Genomic DNA, 20,389 nt, shown 5'->3' with positions numbered 1-20,389 from the left:
AGTAAAAGACTAAAAGAGTACTCTAGGAATATGGTAAAATTCACTGAAAGACATGAGTATATGATGTTTTCCAAGTAAACATGAGTGAATGGAATTATTCTGAATTTAGGCATTTATATTAGGTGACTAAGAATACGTGTGACGAAGTTGAAGTTTTACCAAAAATCAATTAGACGGAAGTTCAATATCATTTAAACTATCATATATATTATATAGAACTAATTTGCAATGGTGTCGTTTTTGATAATCTACGTATATAGAAAAGTCAATAGCTATGGTAGCATGTCGGAGTTCTAGTGGGGCTACTTTTGGTAACATGAGTTGGGTATAGTTAGGATTTGGTAGCTTTTCAATAAAAAGTTGGGCATAGATAGGACCATAGAAGGTTTGGCATGTACCAAGGAAAAGTAGGGTTTAAGTAGAGACGGCACCCAATAATTTAATGTTCCAAGAGTAACAGCTTGCTGAAAACAATGCAACCGTGAATTGTGAACGTTACGTACAAATTGGCTCATATACCTTATATATACACACACACCATCCCTAGCTAACCAAAGAGAAGAAACCATGCTGTCACCAGCGATGGCTTACATGGAAAATCTGAAATGTCACTACATGAAAATGTTAATCATGCTATTGTGTTTGCTTACAGTTCTTGATACCACAAATGCCATTGTAAGTACTAACTAATTATGTATGAAGCTTTAGTTATGCATGCATAATAATTAGTTAATTAGTATATGTGATGTATAGTTTGTTCTGAATTTTTATATGTTTTGATCAGTGGTTAAATCATGGAGGTGATATTGGCAACAGAAGGAATTCTGTCGGGGAAGTGCTAATCAACCCTAGGACAGTGCAAAACATGAGGTTGAGATGGTCTTTTTTCGCCGGTAGAGACATATCAGCGACGCCGGCAGTGGCTGATGGAAGGGTTTATTTTCCGTCATGGAACGGAAATGTGTATGCTGTGGATGCATTCACTGGTCGTTTAATATGGCAGCAGAATCTTGGTGAGTTAACTGGACTCAATGGAACAGGAGTCGTTTCGAATGTGAATGCCACAGTTTCAAGAGCAACCCCATCAATAGCTGGAAACCTATTGATCGTCGGAATTTATGGACCTGCTGTTGTGATTGCCCTGGATCGATCCAATGGAAGGCTTGTGTGGTCAACTGAACTTGATCCACGTCCAAGAGTCCTCATCACCATGTCTGGAACCGTACACTTAGGGTTAGTGCAAGCACTCAAATATGTTATACGTACCATTTGTGTACGTCCATATTTCGTTCAGAGTTAGATACCTAACTGCTTTTCGAATTTAATGAATTTTGTAGTGACAATCTTTTGAAGGTGACCTAGAATATAAACAGTTCTAATTATAAAAAAATATTGTTTAGTGGACTCAAATGAGTAATGAGCGTCGTATTAACTCATCTTAGCTAAGTCTGGCACTTTAATGTATGTTTTAATTTTGCAGTGCATTTTATGTTGGTGTGTCGTCTTTGCAAGAAGCGTTACCAGCAGCACAATGTTGTAATTTCCGAGGAAGCCTAGCGAAGCTCAGCCTTACAACCGGGTCGGTCTTATGGCGGACTTATATGCTACCGGACAATGGCGGTAGCTTGGGAGGTTACTCGGGAGCTGCCATATGGGGAAGCAGCCCGGCCATCGATATATCCAGAAGACACGTATATGTGGCTACTGGGAACCTCTACACAGCTCCACCTGAGGTGACTGAATGCCAAGAGAGGCAGAATAACCAAACAGGAAAACCTACCCAGCCTGATCAGTGCTTTGGTCCAGATATCAACTTCAATTCGATCCTGGCTTTGGACCTTGATTCCGGGAGGATTGTATGGTCTAGGCAACTGGGTGGATATGATATTTTCTATTTTGCTTGTTTGGTACCGAACAACCCTGACTGCCCGCCGGGACCTAACGTGGACGCCGACTTCGGAGAGGCGCCCATGCTGCTCACCATACGCCCTAACGGAACAAGACGCGCGCTGGATGTCGTGGTGGCAGTACAGAAAAGCGGGTTTGCGTGGGCACTAAACCGTGACGATGGAAGTATAGTCTGGTTTAAGGTAAAATGAGCAGCTAAGGGAATCAGGTTTTGTGTTTAAAATTACTAATTGCTTATGTCCAGTTCAGTGTGGAATGCAGAAAGGCTAATCAATTCGCTGAATTTTGTAGTTGGCCGGACCGGGTGGCAATGAGGGAGGAGGGATATGGGGTGCAGCCACAGATGGTAGAAGGGTATACACAAACATTGCCAACGGCGACCGACAGAACTTCACTCTCGCACCTTCAACCCAGACGACAACAGCCGGAGTATGGGTGGCTCTTGATGCAGATACAGGGAATATCTTGTGGACAACTGCAAACCCTAGCAACGATACTTCCCAGGCACCTGTTACAGTCGCTAACGGTGTTGTTTTTGCTGGATCTGTAGCTTCAAACGGTCCCGTATATGGCATGGATGCAAGCACTGGAAAATTTTTGTGGACGTATAACACTGGTGCTACGATATATGGGGGCATTTCGGCAAGCTACGGGTGTATTTACGTCGGAAGTGGGTACTCAGTTGGCCTGGCCACGTTTCACCCTTCTTGGACGGCTGGGACTACACTGTTCGCTTTCTGCGTTGTATGAGGGAAACCTCTTTCTGAAGACAACGTAGGAATCTGAACAGTTTACTGTGCTTCAGATCGAGGCTTGAGTCAAGGTGCAAAATTTTGCACTTCAACATCTGAGAAAAAAGTTAAATAACAGTAATAAAAATAACTGCAAAAGTGATGGACTTTTTAGTAACTAAGACTGTAAACATCGTAACTGCGAATTTGGTAGCAAAGTATCCATTTCCAGTAAAAAAAACCCAAGTATTTAACAAGCAAAGGAGAATCCCAGACTCGAACTGTCTCTCGAATTTTACATAATTCGATGATCAGACAGAATATCACAAACATCTCAAGCCCGAAACAAAGTACCCAAACCGTAAAATAACCCCTATTGGTAAGTAAGAGAACAAACTTAATCGACAAGCACAACACTGATTACTCAACACATCGATCTTGAATTCAACCTATAACTAAGTCACAGCAACAACAAAACCTGAAACTGCAAATGGGTTGGTGTTTTTCTCTTTACCTGACCTTGATATATTTCCATGGAACAATACCTCGCCCGAAATCACCTCCTCCACTCTGGTTGGATTGCCTTATCTGAAATTCATGTTAGCCACAATAAAGGACAATTAGAATGCATACCACATATTTCAACCCGATCCAAAGACACCAAGACAAAATGATCAATAAGGAAACAAGAAAAAAATCAACACACAAAAAGTAACAAGTCATGAATAAATTCAGCATAGCCTTCTCTGAGCCTAGAAGGAAAGTTGTATAAATGTGAGTGCGACAATATCCCAACTTTCACTAGAATGAGCACACAAATGCTTGAAAAGATGGGATGTTGTGTTTAAAGTATAGATGGATGGACGCATGTGCAAGAGAGTTTCGAGGGGCATGGGAGAATGGAAATGACGTAAATCAGTGTAAATTAGACATGCAATTGAAAAGCACATAGAGGATTTCACAGCTTACCAAAACCATCCCTTGAAGACGATAAAGATCTGTCACTTCTGATCACACCTTTGCCAGCTTGAACCAGTCCGTGTGCCCGTGGGGAAGGAGAACTAAACTTAGTGTTAGTGGAAGCAGACAAAGAATGCCGCCTGGTAATAACATTCTTCTCAACAATATCTTGGTCAAACTTAGGGGAGCCCTGTCCTCTCAGCCTAGCTTTTGCTGATGCAGTTGGTGCCATATAACTCGGGACTCTTGGTGAGTTATGAACCCCATTCTCCTGTTGATCAAACTTCATAGGTAGAGAAGCCCTTCTCTGGCTGGTTTTCTTATCCTCATTCCCAATAATGTGATCCCTCGAGTTTGGCACCTGATTTATTGCTTCAATTCCTTCACTTGTCCCAGCTTTCTCCATGGGTTGTATGTCACCAGAAGGATGGTCATCTAACTTTTCCATTGGTTCATCTGCTGAAGGCAGTTCCAAACTTCCTTCTAGATCGGACTGTTTTGACACAGCAACTGCCAATTTTTCCATTTTCTCGGAAATTTCACTAGTGCCTTGCTCTGAATCATCAGGAGCAGCAGACGCCAAACTCTTCATGGTACTGTGCTTTGGTCTCTCATCACCAACCAATGACCGATCAGAAACCTCCTTATTGGTATCAGAAGATTTTCTTACATTATTTTTAACCCTTACGACTTCAGAAGGGCTAGAAGCTTTCCTTAAATTGCGTTTAGTCTTTTCAGAATCGGGGGTGACCCGTTTTGACCCGTTTTCAACATTTGTCCTGGACAGTGTCTGTACACTTCTTTTTGGTCTGGCCTTTTCAGTCTCTATTGTTTGACCCTTCTCATGCTTCTTACGAGACCTTGAATCAGGGTTTTTCTTCGGTTGTACAACAGGTTCCCAAAAGCATGACCTGGTCCAGCGCTCAAGCCACACCCAGGACGAGTTAGGCTCCCCTGGACCGTACTCCAGACGTACAGGAATAGTAGTATGCAATGAAGCCAAAAGCTGAAAATGAAAATAATAATCAAACAAGCAGTTTCTATTTCGGGCAATCAAATTCTGTCTTTGGCCCAGCAGTAAAAGAGACAAAAGGGTGCAGGAACAGATCATTTATCATGTTTCCCTTTCTAAGATCAGCACCTAAGGTTTTACTCAGTTTTCAAAACTTGTTTTTGGAGCCACAAGTTGCATGTCTCTCCGCATAGGTTTAACAGAACGTCGTTACAACTTACAAGTAATACAAGCATATAAACACCAGACTATTCGCCGTATAACAAGGTGGGCTGACAATAGCGAGAAGGAAAAGTCCTCTCTGATACATTGTGTTGCTTTGTAAACTTAAGCTAATTTCAGTTGCATGATCCAAAGAAATAAATCTTTAATTACATAAATAACCATATGTTGGGCAGTAGTAAAGTAAATCTCACCTTCTGAACAAAAACAATTTTGGACAGCCTCTCCACCTGGGAAGATGTGCCTACTCCAGATAAATTAAAACATTTAGCAACCTGATTACAAAAAAAATATCAGCATATAAGTGGCAACAAAAGTTTAGGAATGAAAGGATATACACATAGGCTTTCGCTCTTGGTTGAAAAAGCATGAATCTATAACCTCAGATTCAATGCATGAGCCACTTGAAAAAGTAAGCAGAAAGTACCAGATGAGTTTTACACACCTCAACCAAGATATAAGAATGTCTAGCAAGTTGACCACGAATCAGAGCCTGAAACTTAACAATCCCCTGGACAGATAATAATGTGGATATAGCTTGTCTTCTAACCAAGTGACCACGAATAAGTGCTTGCAGCCTCACGATTCCCTTAAGAGTCCGATATGCACGGCGAGCCTTCAAAGTTTAAAGATAATTAGTTTCCATCAGTAGTTGTAAGGTTGGCCAAAAATATTCTCCAGATACTGAAGTCATCTCACAGAAGTACAACAGAAAATGCGAAGAAATATTATTAACCATAACTTTTAAACAAAAGCAGAACATCAATGGGAAGGAAAGAAAGTACCACATAGCTCCTATAAGCACTTTGCACCTTTGTGGCAGCTTGCTCTTGCTTGATTGTCTCAAGATCTTCCTGAGAAGTCGAACTCAAGATAACTTGTGCTTGGCCATCGTCTTTCGTAGATGACATTATAACCCCATCATTCGGCAATTTTTCAGCCACTGTTATCTCTGAACCCACTTCATTACTAGCAACAGTCCCAATCAGTGGTGGTGATATAACTGGAGCGCTCACAGTTAACTCCGACACAGATAACTTTGATGAGAACAATGACTCCTCTTTATTTGTAGATTTCTGTAAAACCAGAACAACATCATAAGTTGTAAAATTAGAACTTATTAACTTAATAATGACCAACAAGATGAAAGAAAATTAACATATAGGTTCCATGTATGCAAAAATTATACAAATAGCCAAATCAAAGTAATATTCAAGAATAAAAATCCAAGGATTTAATAGGAAATGTGAGCGTCCAGTGTAAACATCTCATCCCATTTATGATATGAGATAATAAATCACTTTCCGGAAGAAAAAAGCAATATAGCAGACTAACTCACGCAGTCACTCTCCAAATTTGGTGAACCATTCACCACATGAATGAGAGGGAACAAAAAAGAAGTCTACCAATGAACGAGTTGCACAACCCAACCATGGTAAACTTCGGGTCTGGTCTCGTCAAGCTCATACTTCACAATTGCAATTGACAGAATTTTCTTTTCTCCTATTCCTAGGTTAACTTGACAAGCATATAATATTTTGTGTTTTTTTTTAAGGGAATTGTTATTAACCCTCCAAAAATCTCATTCTACACTCCAAACTTTCTATATTAGAAAAGAAAAATACACTTGTGAGGAGTGTAGAATGAGATTTTTGGAGTGCCAATAACGGTTCCCTTTTTTAACCCCTTTCTATTTAACCGACATACGAATTGATTTTCAAACCAATGTGCACCATAGTAATACCTCTCTTCCTTTGGAAAAAGTAGACTTGGATGATTTCTTCCCAAGAAGCAAATTCTTGATCCATTTCCCGGGGGTTTTTCCCATTGCAAAAAGTTAAATGCAGCCCGCAAATGCTTAATGCGCAGAACCCTGCAGTTATACACACAAGATGAGCCATGGCAGTACCTAATTACCAGCTGAAATTTGTAAAGATTAACCGAGAACCTATATCACTGAACCCATTTGAAAACAGAAAAATAGGGTTCTAAATAATAACATGGTCTGCTCAGCTGAAATATTACAGTAAGAGTAATTTGTATCCAATAAGACCATGGAATTGAAAGCTATGCGAACAAAAATTCAAAGCCCTAAAATCTCAATTTAAAAAAGAAAATATAAAAAAAAACAAATACACAAAAATGCTGAAACGGAAACAACGAAAATAATGGAACAAAAATTAAAATGCGATAAAATGTAAGGTTGGAATGGAAAATATGAACCATTTGGGGGAAAACAAAAAATTCAAATCTATCGAAAGATCGAGGCCGTTCGAAAGAAGAGTACCACAAACTGGAGAAGGAGAAGGCGAAGACGAAGAGGGAGTAGTACGGCGACGTTTCGGGTCTGCTGCTCTACTGGCCGGCGACTGTGGGGGTGAGCTCCCTCTGGTTTTTCACTGTTGAAATTTCACCTGAAAAAGTTGCAAAATTAGAAACTGAAAAGTAATTAGGCGACGTGTAGAAATGGAAATAATATTCCTGAAACGAGGTGGGGAAACGACAGCGTTTGTGGTGGGTTCGCTTTGTTTGTTCGGAATGTGGACCTAGCCCAATTTTTTAGTTGACCCAAAGAAGGCAAGCAACTGGCCCAAATTGGTGTATTTTTTTTTTTTTTTCTTGAAGGAAGTCCAAACATGTGTGATGTCTCTCGAGTATGATTGATTGGAGATTCAGTGTGTCGGGAACATAGTTGGTAAATCAAGTGTCATAATGCAATTGATTATAAATTTTTATTTTTCGAGTTTCTAACCAATTATATTATAACACTTTGATGTATCAGACTGTATTTTGACACACTAAGAAATCTCTCGATTGATTGAAGGAAGGAGTAGTTGTTGCAATTAAGGTGACAATAAATATGAAGGCAATTATACTAAAGGGAGAAAAAACATTGGCCAGTCTCACAAAGGAATAGAATTTGAATTTGAGTATAAATTTACTTGACGTAAGTACAATTTTTTGCACACGAATATCTTTTATGAGAGTGGTCAAGCAAGCTGGCTATCATATTGAATACATTCACCTAATAAAAGAATGAGTCTTAATGCATGGGCGCATGATTCACGACTTGTTCAATGAGCATCTAGGCACGACTGATATTAACAAAATTCTTTCAATAATTGCAATGTTGGATCAATGGAATAAAACTTATTGTAATTCCTCATGCAACTTCTTTTGGTTTGGCATTGCATGAGCGATGAGTCAAAAAACAACCCATAATTTTCACTTAAAATGTATGGAATATTAGGTATCCAATTTAATGGAATCTTTCACCCAAAAAATCGAATATTGTCGCACCAAGTTGTTGAAACATTAACACATAAATTTACATTGAATTCAAAGGTTGAATAGCTTTATGAGATATGCTAAGGAGATTCTATAAAAAAGTGAGACTTTTCATAAACTCTCTGTCACTTCAAGTTTTCGGGACAATATTTTATGATATTGAAATGCACATTGAGTTAAAATGTGAGGTCGCAAAGGGTTCATAGAGAACAGTGGCAAGGCAAGATATTAGCCTAGAAGAATCCCAAAAGTCTCAATCTGAAACGCTATCGGAATCTTAGCTGTGTGGTGAGTACCGATCACCGTCGTTTGGATATGCAATGGTGTCATCCTTATCATCATCTTCCTTAAACCTAAACCCCATGCCTCTCTGACTTTTTTCCTTTCTCCTTCCTCCTCAAAGCTCACAAGTAACAAATTGCTTGAAGTCCATAAGAGCCACCAATCTCAAATCAAACCCGAAAAACAAAATTAAACTAAAAACCTTTGTAAGCATATAACACTACTAAACATTTATGTGTGAAAAAAAAATATCAAGATGAGTCTGGAACTATTGTGGTTCGTTCATGGCTCCATCTATAATAGAGAATCTCACTTTAAAAAAATTTCCTTTTAACATTTCTTGTAGCTTTATTTTTCTTCCATCCAGATATTGAAGAGATGCGAACAAGTAGTCGTTTTCGCAAATTGCAAACAAATCTTTCAGCTTTGTTGTGTCCAATAGAAAGAACAAAACACTTAAACACAGATAGATAAAAGCAAGTGTCAGGCTGGCTTGAACGAGCAGCCAGCCACCCCGCATCCCAGTGAATTATTAATCACTATAATCCACTGATAAAAAGGATTAGGTGGAGCTAATACCTTAATTAATCAAATCATCCACCCTCTCTTATTCGTACACACACCGACAGCCTCACACAAAACGACGCACACATATTTGTCAACGGAGTTAATATCTGGATGCAATGCCCTGCAAGTCTAATTATTTTCCATTGACGTCGATGCGGGAGGACGTTCGGGTCATGCAAAATCATAAATGTACATATTTTTCTAGCTACTGATTTGCATCGGTGGAAAATGACTTGTGGTCCTTTTCGTTCACTGAAATCATTTCTCGGATTGATTGAGATTACTGCTGGCACTACTTTAGTGCTAGTGGATTTCATTTGCTAAGTTTAAATTTTAAATTCAACTTACGTTAATGAGTATTTAATTATTATGTCGGACTGATTGTTTGTTCTCTTCTAAAGATAAATGTAAGAATAAACTCACCTCAAAGCGACACTATTAATAGTAGTAGCACAATTAAGCATCAAATGCACCCTTTGAGGGGAATCCATGAGATTTTCTACAACCACCTTAATCCTAGACTAAAGATTTGCGTGTTTTGTTGTGTTTGACATAAAAGTAAAAATAATAAAATACATTTGGATCATATAAGCGTTTTCTAAATAGGACATGAGTCATCTCAGGAATCATGTATCATAATCCATCAAATCTATGTATCTGAACCATTAAAATTTGATTTAACGGCTAAAGTTATTATAACTTTTAAAATGCGCTCATGTTTGTAACCGTTTGATCAATTTTCAATGGTCTGAATGCATGAATTTGGTAGATTATGATACATGAATCCAGAGATGACCCATGTCCTTCTAAATAAACTTGTGTCATGAATATTTTTAATAAAATTTCAATTAATGTTTATTACTATTCCTCGTAAACATTTTAACATGTTTGTTTGTTGGTGAACAATTTTAGGTGAAAAGTGAAAATCAAAAGGTCTCGTGATTTCATTCATCATGAGTTTAAAAAGAATAAGAAATAGAAAAAGGCCACGTGGCCACGGCTCTCCGGTAAGTAAGTTTACCGTAATGAGAAATGCAACGGTTCCTTTTTAAAAGGTGAAAATATCTATAAATTTTCTGTAATCTTATATTTTTAGGGAAGCTTAATATGAGTCCAATTTTATGAGTCATTATTAGTTATAGTCCAATTTTGTTTTAAATTTTGGGTTAGGTCCAGTGATTTATTATCCACTTAAGCTTATTTGTATTTTGTTGCCAAATTTACCCTCAAATTGACTTATTAAGTAATTACTGTTTTTTTAATTTGTGATTAATGTTAATCTTATCCTTAATTATAGAATTAGGGATTGAAATCTGCTTTTTTTTCTTCTCATTTCCCCGACCGTTAATTTCTCTTTTCTTGTTTTAATTCTCTTTTCTTGTTTCTCCCTTACAATATCTTTCTCTACCTGTGTTATTTTGCCGAGTAATCTTTTTCCATAATATTCCTCTTCTCCTCCTTTTCCATAAGAATGATCAATATATATTTGATTGGTTAAAAAAAATTGCATTAGTGTTTTGGATTCTTCGTCTTTTTTTTTTTTTTCCTTGCTTCTTTTTCCTTTATATATATATTTTAATTTTGAAGTTCTATCGAATTAGCATTTTCTCTGGTGTTTCCTCCCTCAATATCATTTTTCTTCCCCATTTTTTTTTGTTTTATCTACCTATATCACTTGTCCTTTTTTAATTTTTTTTAATATTATAATGTACATGTATCATGAATAATTGTATTTATCTACCTATGTATATTATATATTTTGTTGATAATTTAAGATTAATTGTGTTTATCTACCTATACCATAGGATTTCTTTTATAATACTCTACCCATATTAGAGATTAATTGCATATGTATCATATGTTTTTTTGTTTGTAAATTAACTACCTACATCGCAGATTGATTGCATTGCCTACCTGCATCACAGATTAGTTGCATTATCTACCTACACCATAGTTTAATTAGATATTATTTAAATATATCTTCATGACATATTTTGTATTTATGTACCTATATCATAGGTTTTTTCTTTTTGTAATATACTTTTATCAAGAATGTATATCATAGTAGATTTTGTTGTTGATAAACATGCCATGAATTTTAATTTTAATTTTTTTTCCTTGGATATTGAATAGATTAAAGGCTTTAATGATTCAAAATTTGGATAAATCAAGAAATTTAAATATATTTTCATTTAGATTGTAAAAGGGCAAAATATACATAAAAAAGATCAGTTGAACCTAAACTGATATGGCACATGGAATTGGACTCAATTGGAAAGTAGCTCAATTTTGTGGACTCAAATCTAAATGCCCCTATATTTTTTTATATAATATTTTATAATATTAACATAAAAATTGATGTTAAATTCTGAAGTAACAAAAAATCTATAAATAATCTTAATTTGAGAGAGTTTCTTAGACCATTTCTAAAGGAAATGTCAAATTTTAAACCTAAAATTTAAATTTGAAGGCTTACATGCCATTTTGACATCTTTTAAACTTTTGCTTTCTAACCAATAAGTCAAATTTTAAACATAAAAGAATAATTCATGTACTTTTTTTGCATTGGAAATGAAAAGAAACAAAAGGATAATGCTTTAAACTAATAAAAAAATTAATAAAAAGCATTTAATAAGTAATTAAAAAAAAATCTGAAGGTGCTGTCAAATTTGGCAACAATGAGGAGAAATATCAATGCATATCATACTACATCAGATTTAACTTCTCAGTTAGAAAACATTAATGATGTCTTTTGTTACTATTATTACTGATTTAGACAATTTAACCTTTCATTTGAAGATGTTCTAACAATTCTTTTACCATAATAAACGTGGTCAACAACATCGAGCTTATCGCCAATTGCAAGCGTTTGAATCACCGACAAGTTGACTTCATTTATAATTTAATCCCAAACAAACAAAACAGTGCAGGATGGTAGAAAATTACAAACTTCGAAACAACCAGTTTGCTACTTAAAACACTAGTTCGCGTAGCGGAGGATCGGGATGGGCTTTGTTCAAGAAACTTGTCTACATCGCTTTCGTTAATATGTCGGCATTTCGAATTAATAATGTATTTTATATGAAAATGTACATGTAAAAAATAAATTCGTGGTGTTCTGTCCGATAATCTAAAATTATCCGAAGACAAATTTGTACAACTATAATAAGTGACGTTGTATTATTGAACCGCAACGCATACCTTATTCGGAAACCATTCTGTGCAGGTCGTCACTGCAGATGGGTTGTCTTGCGTTGTCGCTTTGTAATTGAACTGGACCGACTCCACTAAGTACCGTGCGATTCTTGCATTGCTCCACTTCAAAAACTCTGCAATTTTAGTCTCTTCAGATCTTTCATTCCCTCCACAACAACGGCTTCCCCTCCTTTCTGTTGATATTCCAGTCCTTTTCTTTCATGATTTCAGCACCCTCGCCAGTTTTTCTCTCACTTCGAACTGTAAAATCCTTTCTTGTCACCTCACCTCACCTTACCAAACCGAGATCTTTCTGCTCATTACCTGCTTCCTTCTTCTGAAATATTCTGCAGTACACTGAATTTACCAGAGGAGTTTAACGGTTGTATCTGAGCCACAGACGAACTTGGACTAACTGGCTTTTCTGGGTTGATCTCATTTTCTTCAAAAAATGAAGAGCTTCTGGGTTCCTCTCTGTTTCTTGTTTCTCACTCTATCCATTTCTCCTCCAGTCTCAACCGCTCAGCTCACTCCGACCGAAGTTCGAATCCTCTTCCAAGTGCGGAAGCTTCTCGAATACCCCGAAGCTCTTCGGGGATGGACGAACTGGACCAACTTCTGCTTCCTTCCTCCCTCCCCCTCCCTCACAATCGTCTGTACAAATAACCGCCTAACCGAATTGACTGTCATCGGAAACAAAACCAAAACCTCCCCTCCAAAACAGAGCACTCTGTCCAAATCCTTCTCCATCGACTCTTTCTTCACCATGCTCACCAAGCTCTCCAACCTCAAATCCCTCTCATTGGTCTCCCTCGGCCTGTGGGGCCCGCTTCCGCCGAAGATCAACCGGTTCTGGTCGCTCGAAACGCTCAACCTCAGCTCCAACTCCATCTCCGGCGAGATTCCGGCTTCTCTCGGCTCGATCAAGAATCTCACGAGCATAAATTTGGCTGACAATTTCCTTAACGGAAGCGTTCCGGATCTCAGACCCCTAACATTTCTCCAAGAAATCAACCTCGGAAATAACAAGTTGGGTCCTGGATTTCCCTCGTTGGGAAACAGTATTCAAATCATCGTTCTCAGAAACAACTCCATGAGATCTGAGATTCCGACTGGACTGAATAACTTCGATCAGCTGACGGAACTGGACATCTCCTACAACAAGTTTGTGGGTCCCATACCATCTTTCCTCTTCTCGCTGCCCTCCATTCAGTTCATCAATCTCTCCCAGAACCAGCTCACTGGGGCCCTGTCCACCAACTCAACCTGCGGCAAAAACCTCAGAGTTTTAGACATTTCCCAGAATTTGCTGATTGGGAAGCTGCCCACCTGCGTCGGGTCGAACTCGAAGGCGTCGAACAGGACGGTTCTGGATTCGTGGAACTGTTTGTCGAGTGGGAACTCGAAGTACCAGCATCCGTATGCCTTCTGCCACAGGGAAGCTCTGGCCGTGAAGCCGCCGGCTGAAACTGCGGGGAAGAAGGAGGAGAACAGAATAAAGCTGGGTGTGTTGCTGGGTGTGATTGCCGGCATTGTGGGTGTTGCTGGTGGTGTGGGGTTGCTGGTTGTGGTGATTGTCAAAAGGGCAGGGGAGAGGAGCACAGAGGATCGATTTGACAGATCCAAGGTGGAGAAAATCTCAGTCAGAAGCTCCCCAAAGCGTAATGTCAATGCAAGTAAGTGGCTGTAGCGTGAAAAGTCTCTGACTTTATTGCCTGAAAAAATTAAATCAAAGTAAAAAGTGACTAATATTTGCATTTGGGTTTTTTAGGGCGTGTGCCCCAGTTGATGAGGCTGCCAACACTCGGGCTCCCCCCGTATCAAGTTTTCACGCTCGAAGAAATCGATGATGCAACAAACAATTTCGACACTGCGAATTTGATCACGGAAGGACCTCAAGGACAGGTATTGCATTGAATTTGAACTTGTTTGTTATTCATTTAGGACAATATCAGTATCACATGGATGCACGTAGGTTATTAAATAAAAGAACGAACGTCATGTACAGTGAATTTCTTTTGAAACGAGATATTGCATTATGCATCATTAACAGGTGTACAAAGGGTGGCTGAGAGATGGTTCACAAGTGCAAGTGAAATGTGTGAAGTTAAAGCAGAAGCAGTTGCCACAAAACTTGAAACGGAGCATGGAAGGCTTGTCAAAGATGAGGCATAAGCATCTGGTCAGCCTTATCGGACACAGCGCTGTCACGTACCAGGACCATCCCACCGCATCTAACACGGTATTTATTGTTCTTGAGAACGTCACCAACGGGTCGCTGATGGACCATCTCACCGGTAAAGAACGGACGTCCTGCACAGAGAAGAACTGTAATTGGATTAACTGAAACACTTGTAATATGCACGGTTTGGTTTTGTAGATTGGAGAAAGAAGGAATGGATGAAATGGCCGCAGAGAATGGCGGTTACCATCGGCATTGCCAGAGGAGTCCAGTTCTTGCACACCGGCGTGGCTCCCGGCATCTTTGGGAACAATTTGAAGATAGAGAACATATTGTTGGATGAGAGTGTTTCTGCTAAAATCAGTAACTACAATCTGCCATTGCCATTTCAGGTGAGAATTGGCAAAAAGTAAACGAGCTTGAAAATTTTGAAAAGAAGGTGAAGTGTTTGTAGTCATTAACAATTGCATTCTCTAATTTGCAGGTTGGTTCGGAGAGTCATCTTCATGGAGAAGGGATTAGTAGTAATTCCCATCTAAGCAGGTATTTACTTTTCTTCATCTTCTTCTGTTCTACCGCGGCGTCTAAGTTTTCTTACGAGAATGGTAAAAACGCAGTGCCGAAGCAGAGAAGGAAGATATTTACCAGTTGGGCATTATTCTACTTCAAGTTCTTACTGGTAGATTGATCAAATCAGCTACCGAATTCGATGAGCTTAGGATTCAGGTAAATCTTATAGAGAAGAGTTCTTCGACCAACATTATCAGTTGTCGCAGGAACTGAACTAATGAAGTGCGTTTCCTTTTCATTTCTAATCAACAGTTCGAAGAGGGCTTGATAGAAGGACGATCGACGCTACGAGAAATAGTAGATTCGTCAATGATTGGGAGTTTTGCGTATCAGTCGCTGAAGACGGCTGTTGAAATCACCGTCAATTGTTTGAGCAGAGATCCAAGCAAGCGTCCTTCCATAGATAACGTTCTTTGGAATTTGCAGTATTCGATTCAAGTTCAGGAGGGGTGGACTAGCAGTGGAAACCTCAGCGCACAAATGTAGTACTTCTTTAGCGGGATTTACAGTTCTACTTGATACTTGTTGGGCAACGTGTCCATACGAATAAACCAAAGTCTATAACATTTCGTGTTTACTGTTTTTCGTTCGCTCAATATTCTAAACTCTATAATCTACGGCGAGCATAAGCAGAACCAAACACGAATGCAAAGGGGCGGACACATCAAACCCAGATGAAAGTGTACAACCACCATGGATTCATGGTACACAACTTCGCACGCGATGGTCACGTGACGATGTTGTGAGAGGCAAATGTATAAAGCAGATGCATATCAACATTTCCTTCAACCCCAGTCTACATGATATGATAAGAGCAAAATTAAATGCAGTTTTAGATGGAAGAAAACTGCAAGGCAGGTGGTCCAACGTATTAGATATACGAGGCCTAAACGCCACTGAATAAAATGACCAAGCAAAATATTTCACAAGATCAGAAAGTTGAGTTCTTCACAACACAAATGGTTTTCAAGTTTCAAAGTTATTTAAACAGAGGCCTGATTCAACTGATTTTCGAAAGCTCTCCATCAGGAGTTAACTCTTTAATCCGCAGTCCAACTCTGCTCAACAATCTCGCGGACTCTCCTATTGTATTCGCGCTTGTTCTCGCTAAACATCCGTGCAGCTTCTGAATTTGCTGGAGAGTTTGGGTTTGGATCACACAGCAAAGACTGCAATAAGAAAAAAACATATTAGGAAATAAAAAACAACATAAATAAAAAGGCCAATAGAAACAGAGTGAACTCCCTCAACAATCTTATATTTCATTCATCTGTATTGACTAAAAGCCATATATCCACATAAACATATGAATATGTGCGTGCGCCTTCGGTTGTGTGTTGTTAAAAGAGAGCATAATCAGATAGTTTTGTTTTAAAAACAATTCCCATACATATAGTTATGGTAATAATTATGGGAAAATGGAAGTGTGGTTATACTGAGATGATTACTAATTTTATGCAACATGAAGCGATAGCCAAGATCTGAGAGAGGTGCAATAAGAAGCACTTGATTGTCCACATGCTTTTAGAATTCTTGTTCTTTGAAAGGAAAGGTGAAACAGACGGGGACACATGAAAATTCCATGTGGATAGAAGTAACAGACATAATTAGGCGTGAGGTGCATGTGCATGCATTGGTACGATGGTTGAAAGAAAACAGAAGAGACGGGATATTTTCTTGGAGGAAGAACACAAATCAGTACAATCAATGCTTCCTTGCTCTCGTAGTGCTCAAATAAATGCTACAAAACTTAGTTTTGGATTGGAATGAACAAGATGGGGCACTTAGACCAAATTTGTGTGACACAAAAGACAGCAACTTATCCTTTCATATATGGTGTTTGAAAAAAAAAAAAAAAAAAATTCCTTTCATATATGGTGTGTGGTCTCTTACAAACATAGCATATGACACACGTAAACAATAGGTTCTCAATAAATCAAAGAATTAGAAGTAACCAAGCAATAAATAGAACATAAACAAATACCTGAATGGAGGTAAGTATAGCTGCTACATCATAGATAGGGCTCCATTGATTCTGTAGGATGTCCAAACAAATGCTTCCATCTGCATAAACTGGAAAGGCGAGACAGACAAAGCTTAAAACTTGAAACAGCCGAAATATTTCCAACTAATTGCATTGTGGTTAACTTGTTAAAACATAGTCACAAATATGAGTGAACAACCAAGGCAACAAGCTGTGAAGGTAAAGATGATCAGTGATTCAATCTCAATTAACACATGTTTGCAAACATAAAAATAAAAAATAAATAAGTACTTCCATTTCCTCAGCTCCTTTTTCACCCATGAAAAGCTAGTTTGGCTAAGTGAGTGAGTGTATAACGATTAAAAAGAAAAATGAAAGACATAGTTTTCTTCCAAAACAAGGTAATGACAGGATATGACGCGTAAGAAAACTAAAACCTGATAAAAGCACAATACCAGAGAACAAACTGTGCTACAATTACATATGCACAAATCCAAGAGGAAAACTGAGATAATAGATCCAAACACAATAAACTCCTCTACTAATTTAAGAACTATCGAAAATAACAATTATTGCAGTTTGTATTTGTATGTGCATACATATGTACCAACTCATGTAAAAACGTAAAACGTGCATGCAGGTATGGGAGTGCAGTTTCTGTTTGAACTTACTATTTGGATGAAACATTCGAGAAACGAAACGCACAGTTGGCGGCTTATTTGGATAGTCCTCTGTGAATTGGAGTGTCAACTTAAACGTACCTGGGAAACACAAAAATATTTTTAAAGATGTAGCTTAAAAGTTACACATGGAAGAAGAGAAATCCAATTGCAACATGATATGAAGTTCATCTCAGTTTTTACCTCCATCCCATGGGGTGTCATCAGGCCTGCAGTTCAAACAATAAAGTGCATAAATAAAATTGTACGGGATCTCAAGAAAAACAATCAAACTAAACTGAAATAGGCAACAAAACACAATCTCCTTCGGAGACATACCCAAATATAACAGCATTCCAAAGCATAATATTGTTGTCTTGAGGGGCACCACTTATACCAGCAGGAGGATCCTGTTGCAACCTCTTGAAATCCCTCATTAGTCTCTTCCTTGCAGGAGTCGACATCCTCACCGCCTATATATATTAGGCCAACCAAAGAAATAAAAACAGAGTCATGGTCGAATACTTTTCCAAACATGGGTGTCAAAAAGTAAACACGCAGGCGTCGTTGGAAGCAAGAAATCAATTCATAACTTGCATCAACAGAGAATTGCAGAAAGTACAACCCAACCAACACGTTAAGGCATTCGAGCAACATAATTGAGGTTAAACAAAAACTTACCTAAAGATTAAACCTAGAAATGAACACAGATTCAAAGACTTCAATCCGAAAAGCTCAAGTAACCTCTAAAATATAAACCAATATCAAAGCCCAAATTATGCAATATCCAAATTATTAAACAAAATATAATTGATTCCTATAAATAATTGACTGAACTTTGATGCACCTGAGCTCAAATAAAGTCTAAATCCAACACTAAATGGATCCCAATTGCACACAAAATCTTAGTCAACTGGTTGCTATACAAGTTCGAGCTATAAACAAAAACAAAAACCACAACCATGCATAATCAAAATCCAAGATCCATATTCCTATCAGCTAATCACGTCAAGCTAAAATCATTAACGAAAAAAAATGAAATCACACAAAAATTTAGGGTTTATTTTCTTGTATTACAATTAAGAAATTAGATCTTCTACGAAATCAAATTCCACACAGACCACAAATCGGAGGAAAATTCAAATATTGCATCTGTTATAAGATAGCTGAAGAAATAAACCCAGAAATTAAGAAAAACCTGTTAGCCGACGGCGAGAGAATTTGATTCTCAAAGACAGATGTCCAGAACCGCGGGAACGGATGGGAAGATTTGGCAGCTCAGGAGTTTTCCCGCGAAACAAACAGATGGATGTTAAGCTAGAGAAAAAGGCGTCGGAGGAGGATTTCCGCGGTGGCCGGAGGATGAGAGAGAGAGAGAGAGAGAGAGGAGGAGAAAGTATTTTTAGGTTAACAGGTTTCTAAGCTGGGATTGATTTGGTTTTATATTTACAGGCAATTAAAAACGCTATTGGAAGTCTCTCAGGTCAGCGCTTATTCTCTCTCTCTCTCTCTCTCTCTCTCTCTCTCTCTCTGTCTCTTCCTTGGCGCGTCTTCTTCTCTTTGCCAACTTGCAAAAAGCCAACATGACAATGGGATGTCATCATTCATCAACCATCACCACATCAACTTCATGTATGGTACCATATCATTTTCATGTGTAGCGTAGGGCTATTAAGATATTGGTGTTTATTATATTGTCGTACTGTAAATCTTATTATACAATTAAACATAAAGTAGTGGTCGGAATAAGGAAAAGCGGCCCTCCTGAGTCGAAATAAGTTGCAGTAACTCAATTTCAATTTATTGTGCAAATTTTGTAGTCACTTTGAAGTTTGTGCTTTTAAATTAATTCCATGTTAACGATAACCATTCGTGCTGGATTTTTGCAATATATGTGACCCTATTTGAGCATTGTTATGGGAGGAAGACGTTGTATTCTAGTGTTGTTGATGAATCCGCTCGTGGATTATGTATTTGACATATAGCTAGAAGCATTGTGGCGACTACAAATGCAGTTTTCTTTTAATAAAAACAAACAATCTAGCATACTTTACTACGGTATAGTAACTTTTTACATTTATTGTTACGATATTGACATGCTACACTAAGAGCCAGTTGGTAGCTCGTGTAAAAAAAATTATAGCATTGATCCTTGAACTTTGACCAATTGAAATTTTGATCTTCAAACAAAAAATATGAGAATATTAATTTATGAACTTGTCTCAATGTGAAGCAATAATTCTTATAAGTAACTTTGTTGCATGACTTATTTGCCCCTTATAACCCTTCATTTTGAACAAAAATTCTAAACAAAGAATGACTATTATTCTACATTGTGACAAAGTATTTTTCCAACATTAGGCAAAAGCGTTTTTCTTTAAAATGTAATGTTTATCAATGACTTGAGCGTGAGAACGCCAAATAAATATAACATGGAAACTAATTTCGTTGTTGGTACCGTGAAACTTCCTCATTTGGAAAGCTGTGCTGATAGTGAATTGGCGAAATTAAATTAGCAAAAGCATGAATGTTGGACTAAAATGATGCACCAACGGACCAACCATGTCGACGATAATTCTAGATGTGGACCCCACATACGCCATTCCTAAATAAACATGCACGTATACGTTACCATTTGAGAATCCGAATTCTCGCCGTATCCTTTTTGTGAGGATTGTGAATTATATTTGTTCATCGTATATTGTACGATCAAAAATTATTTTAAATATTTTTATTTAAAATTAAATATAAACAGTACTTGACAAAAACTGATCGCACGATACATGATGAACGGATACAAATTTACGAATTCTTAAGATCGTCAACAAA

At 37.9% G+C, this 20,389-nt stretch overlaps 4 protein-coding genes across 4 annotated transcripts; 2 read left to right on the top strand and 2 right to left on the bottom strand.

The window, feature by feature from the left end:
- The first annotated feature begins 471 nt into the window (after positions 1-471).
- LOC137737707 (uncharacterized) lies at positions 472-2,817 on the top strand. Its single transcript, XM_068477250.2, has 4 exons — positions 472-675; positions 785-1,233; positions 1,481-2,090; positions 2,200-2,817. The coding sequence occupies exons 1-4, from the start codon at positions 568-570 to the stop codon at positions 2,656-2,658; spliced, it is 1,626 nt and encodes a 541-aa protein (XP_068333351.1). The 5' UTR covers positions 472-567; the 3' UTR covers positions 2,659-2,817.
- A 28-nt stretch (positions 2,818-2,845) lies between these two features.
- Positions 2,846-7,381, bottom strand: LOC137737705 (protein IQ-DOMAIN 29). The gene is made up of 7 exons (XM_068477249.2): positions 7,121-7,381; positions 6,578-6,706; positions 5,619-5,909; positions 5,279-5,449; positions 5,028-5,108; positions 3,609-4,605; positions 2,846-3,227 (listed from the first exon to the last, which is right to left on the bottom strand). The coding sequence occupies exons 2-7, from the start codon at positions 6,659-6,661 to the stop codon at positions 3,196-3,198; spliced, it is 1,656 nt and encodes a 551-aa protein (XP_068333350.2). The 5' UTR covers positions 6,662-6,706; positions 7,121-7,381; the 3' UTR covers positions 2,846-3,195.
- Positions 7,382-11,898: 4,517 nt separating this feature from the next.
- Positions 11,899-15,499, top strand: LOC137738313 (putative LRR receptor-like serine/threonine-protein kinase At1g14390). The gene is made up of 7 exons (XM_068477951.2): positions 11,899-13,841; positions 13,937-14,070; positions 14,219-14,462; positions 14,546-14,739; positions 14,832-14,890; positions 14,965-15,073; positions 15,170-15,499. The coding sequence occupies exons 1-7, from the start codon at positions 12,617-12,619 to the stop codon at positions 15,401-15,403; spliced, it is 2,199 nt and encodes a 732-aa protein (XP_068334052.2). The 5' UTR covers positions 11,899-12,616; the 3' UTR covers positions 15,404-15,499.
- Positions 15,500-15,776: 277 nt separating this feature from the next.
- On the bottom strand, positions 15,777-19,073 carry LOC137738314 (ubiquitin-conjugating enzyme E2 2). The gene is made up of 6 exons (XM_068477952.2): positions 18,759-19,073; positions 17,900-18,033; positions 17,765-17,790; positions 17,573-17,662; positions 16,902-16,990; positions 15,777-16,086 (listed from the first exon to the last, which is right to left on the bottom strand). The coding sequence occupies exons 2-6, from the start codon at positions 18,022-18,024 to the stop codon at positions 15,958-15,960; spliced, it is 459 nt and encodes a 152-aa protein (XP_068334053.1). The 5' UTR covers positions 18,025-18,033; positions 18,759-19,073; the 3' UTR covers positions 15,777-15,957.
- Between the last annotated feature and the right edge of the window lie 1,316 nt (positions 19,074-20,389).

This window comes from Pyrus communis, chromosome 13 (assembly GCF_041283825.1).
Source record: "Pyrus communis isolate YQ-2024b chromosome 13, ASM4128382v1, whole genome shotgun sequence".
Taxonomy (NCBI): Eukaryota; Viridiplantae; Streptophyta; class Magnoliopsida; order Rosales; family Rosaceae; genus Pyrus; species Pyrus communis.
The sequence above is the reverse complement of the archived record's forward strand: the minus strand, read 5'-3'. Positions and strand labels throughout refer to the sequence as shown.

Bases quoted from the DNA above. Each gene is read 5' to 3' on its own strand.
- LOC137737705 (XM_068477249.2), bottom strand. From the start codon at position 6,661: ATGGGAAAAACCCCCGGGAAATGGATCAAGAATTTGCTTCTTGGGAAG. The intron at 5,910-6,577 runs GTATTACTATGG...CTGGTTTTACAG, and splicing joins CTTTTTCCAAAGGAAGAGAG to AAATCTACAAATAAAGAGGA. The intron at 3,228-3,608 runs GTAAGCTGTGAA...CATGAATTTCAG, and splicing joins GTCTTCAAGGGATGGTTTTG to ATAAGGCAATCCAACCAGAG.
- LOC137738314 (XM_068477952.2), bottom strand. From the start codon at position 18,024: ATGTCGACTCCTGCAAGGAAGAGACTAATGAGGGATTTCAAGAGGTTG. The intron at 17,791-17,899 runs GTATGTCTCCGA...TTTGAACTGCAG, and splicing joins TGGAATGCTGTTATATTTGG to GCCTGATGACACCCCATGGG. The intron at 16,087-16,901 runs GTATTTGTTTAT...TTCTTATTGCAG, and splicing joins CTATACTTACCTCCATTCAG to TCTTTGCTGTGTGATCCAAA.
- LOC137738313 (XM_068477951.2), top strand. From the start codon at position 12,617: ATGAAGAGCTTCTGGGTTCCTCTCTGTTTCTTGTTTCTCACTCTATCC. The intron at 13,842-13,936 runs GTAAGTGGCTGT...TGGGTTTTTTAG, and splicing joins AAAGCGTAATGTCAATGCAA to GGCGTGTGCCCCAGTTGATG. The intron at 14,463-14,545 runs GTAAAGAACGGA...TTGGTTTTGTAG, and splicing joins GCTGATGGACCATCTCACCG to ATTGGAGAAAGAAGGAATGG.
- LOC137737707 (XM_068477250.2), top strand. From the start codon at position 568: ATGCTGTCACCAGCGATGGCTTACATGGAAAATCTGAAATGTCACTAC. The intron at 676-784 runs GTAAGTACTAAC...TGTTTTGATCAG, and splicing joins TTGATACCACAAATGCCATT to TGGTTAAATCATGGAGGTGA. The intron at 2,091-2,199 runs GTAAAATGAGCA...TGAATTTTGTAG, and splicing joins GAAGTATAGTCTGGTTTAAG to TTGGCCGGACCGGGTGGCAA.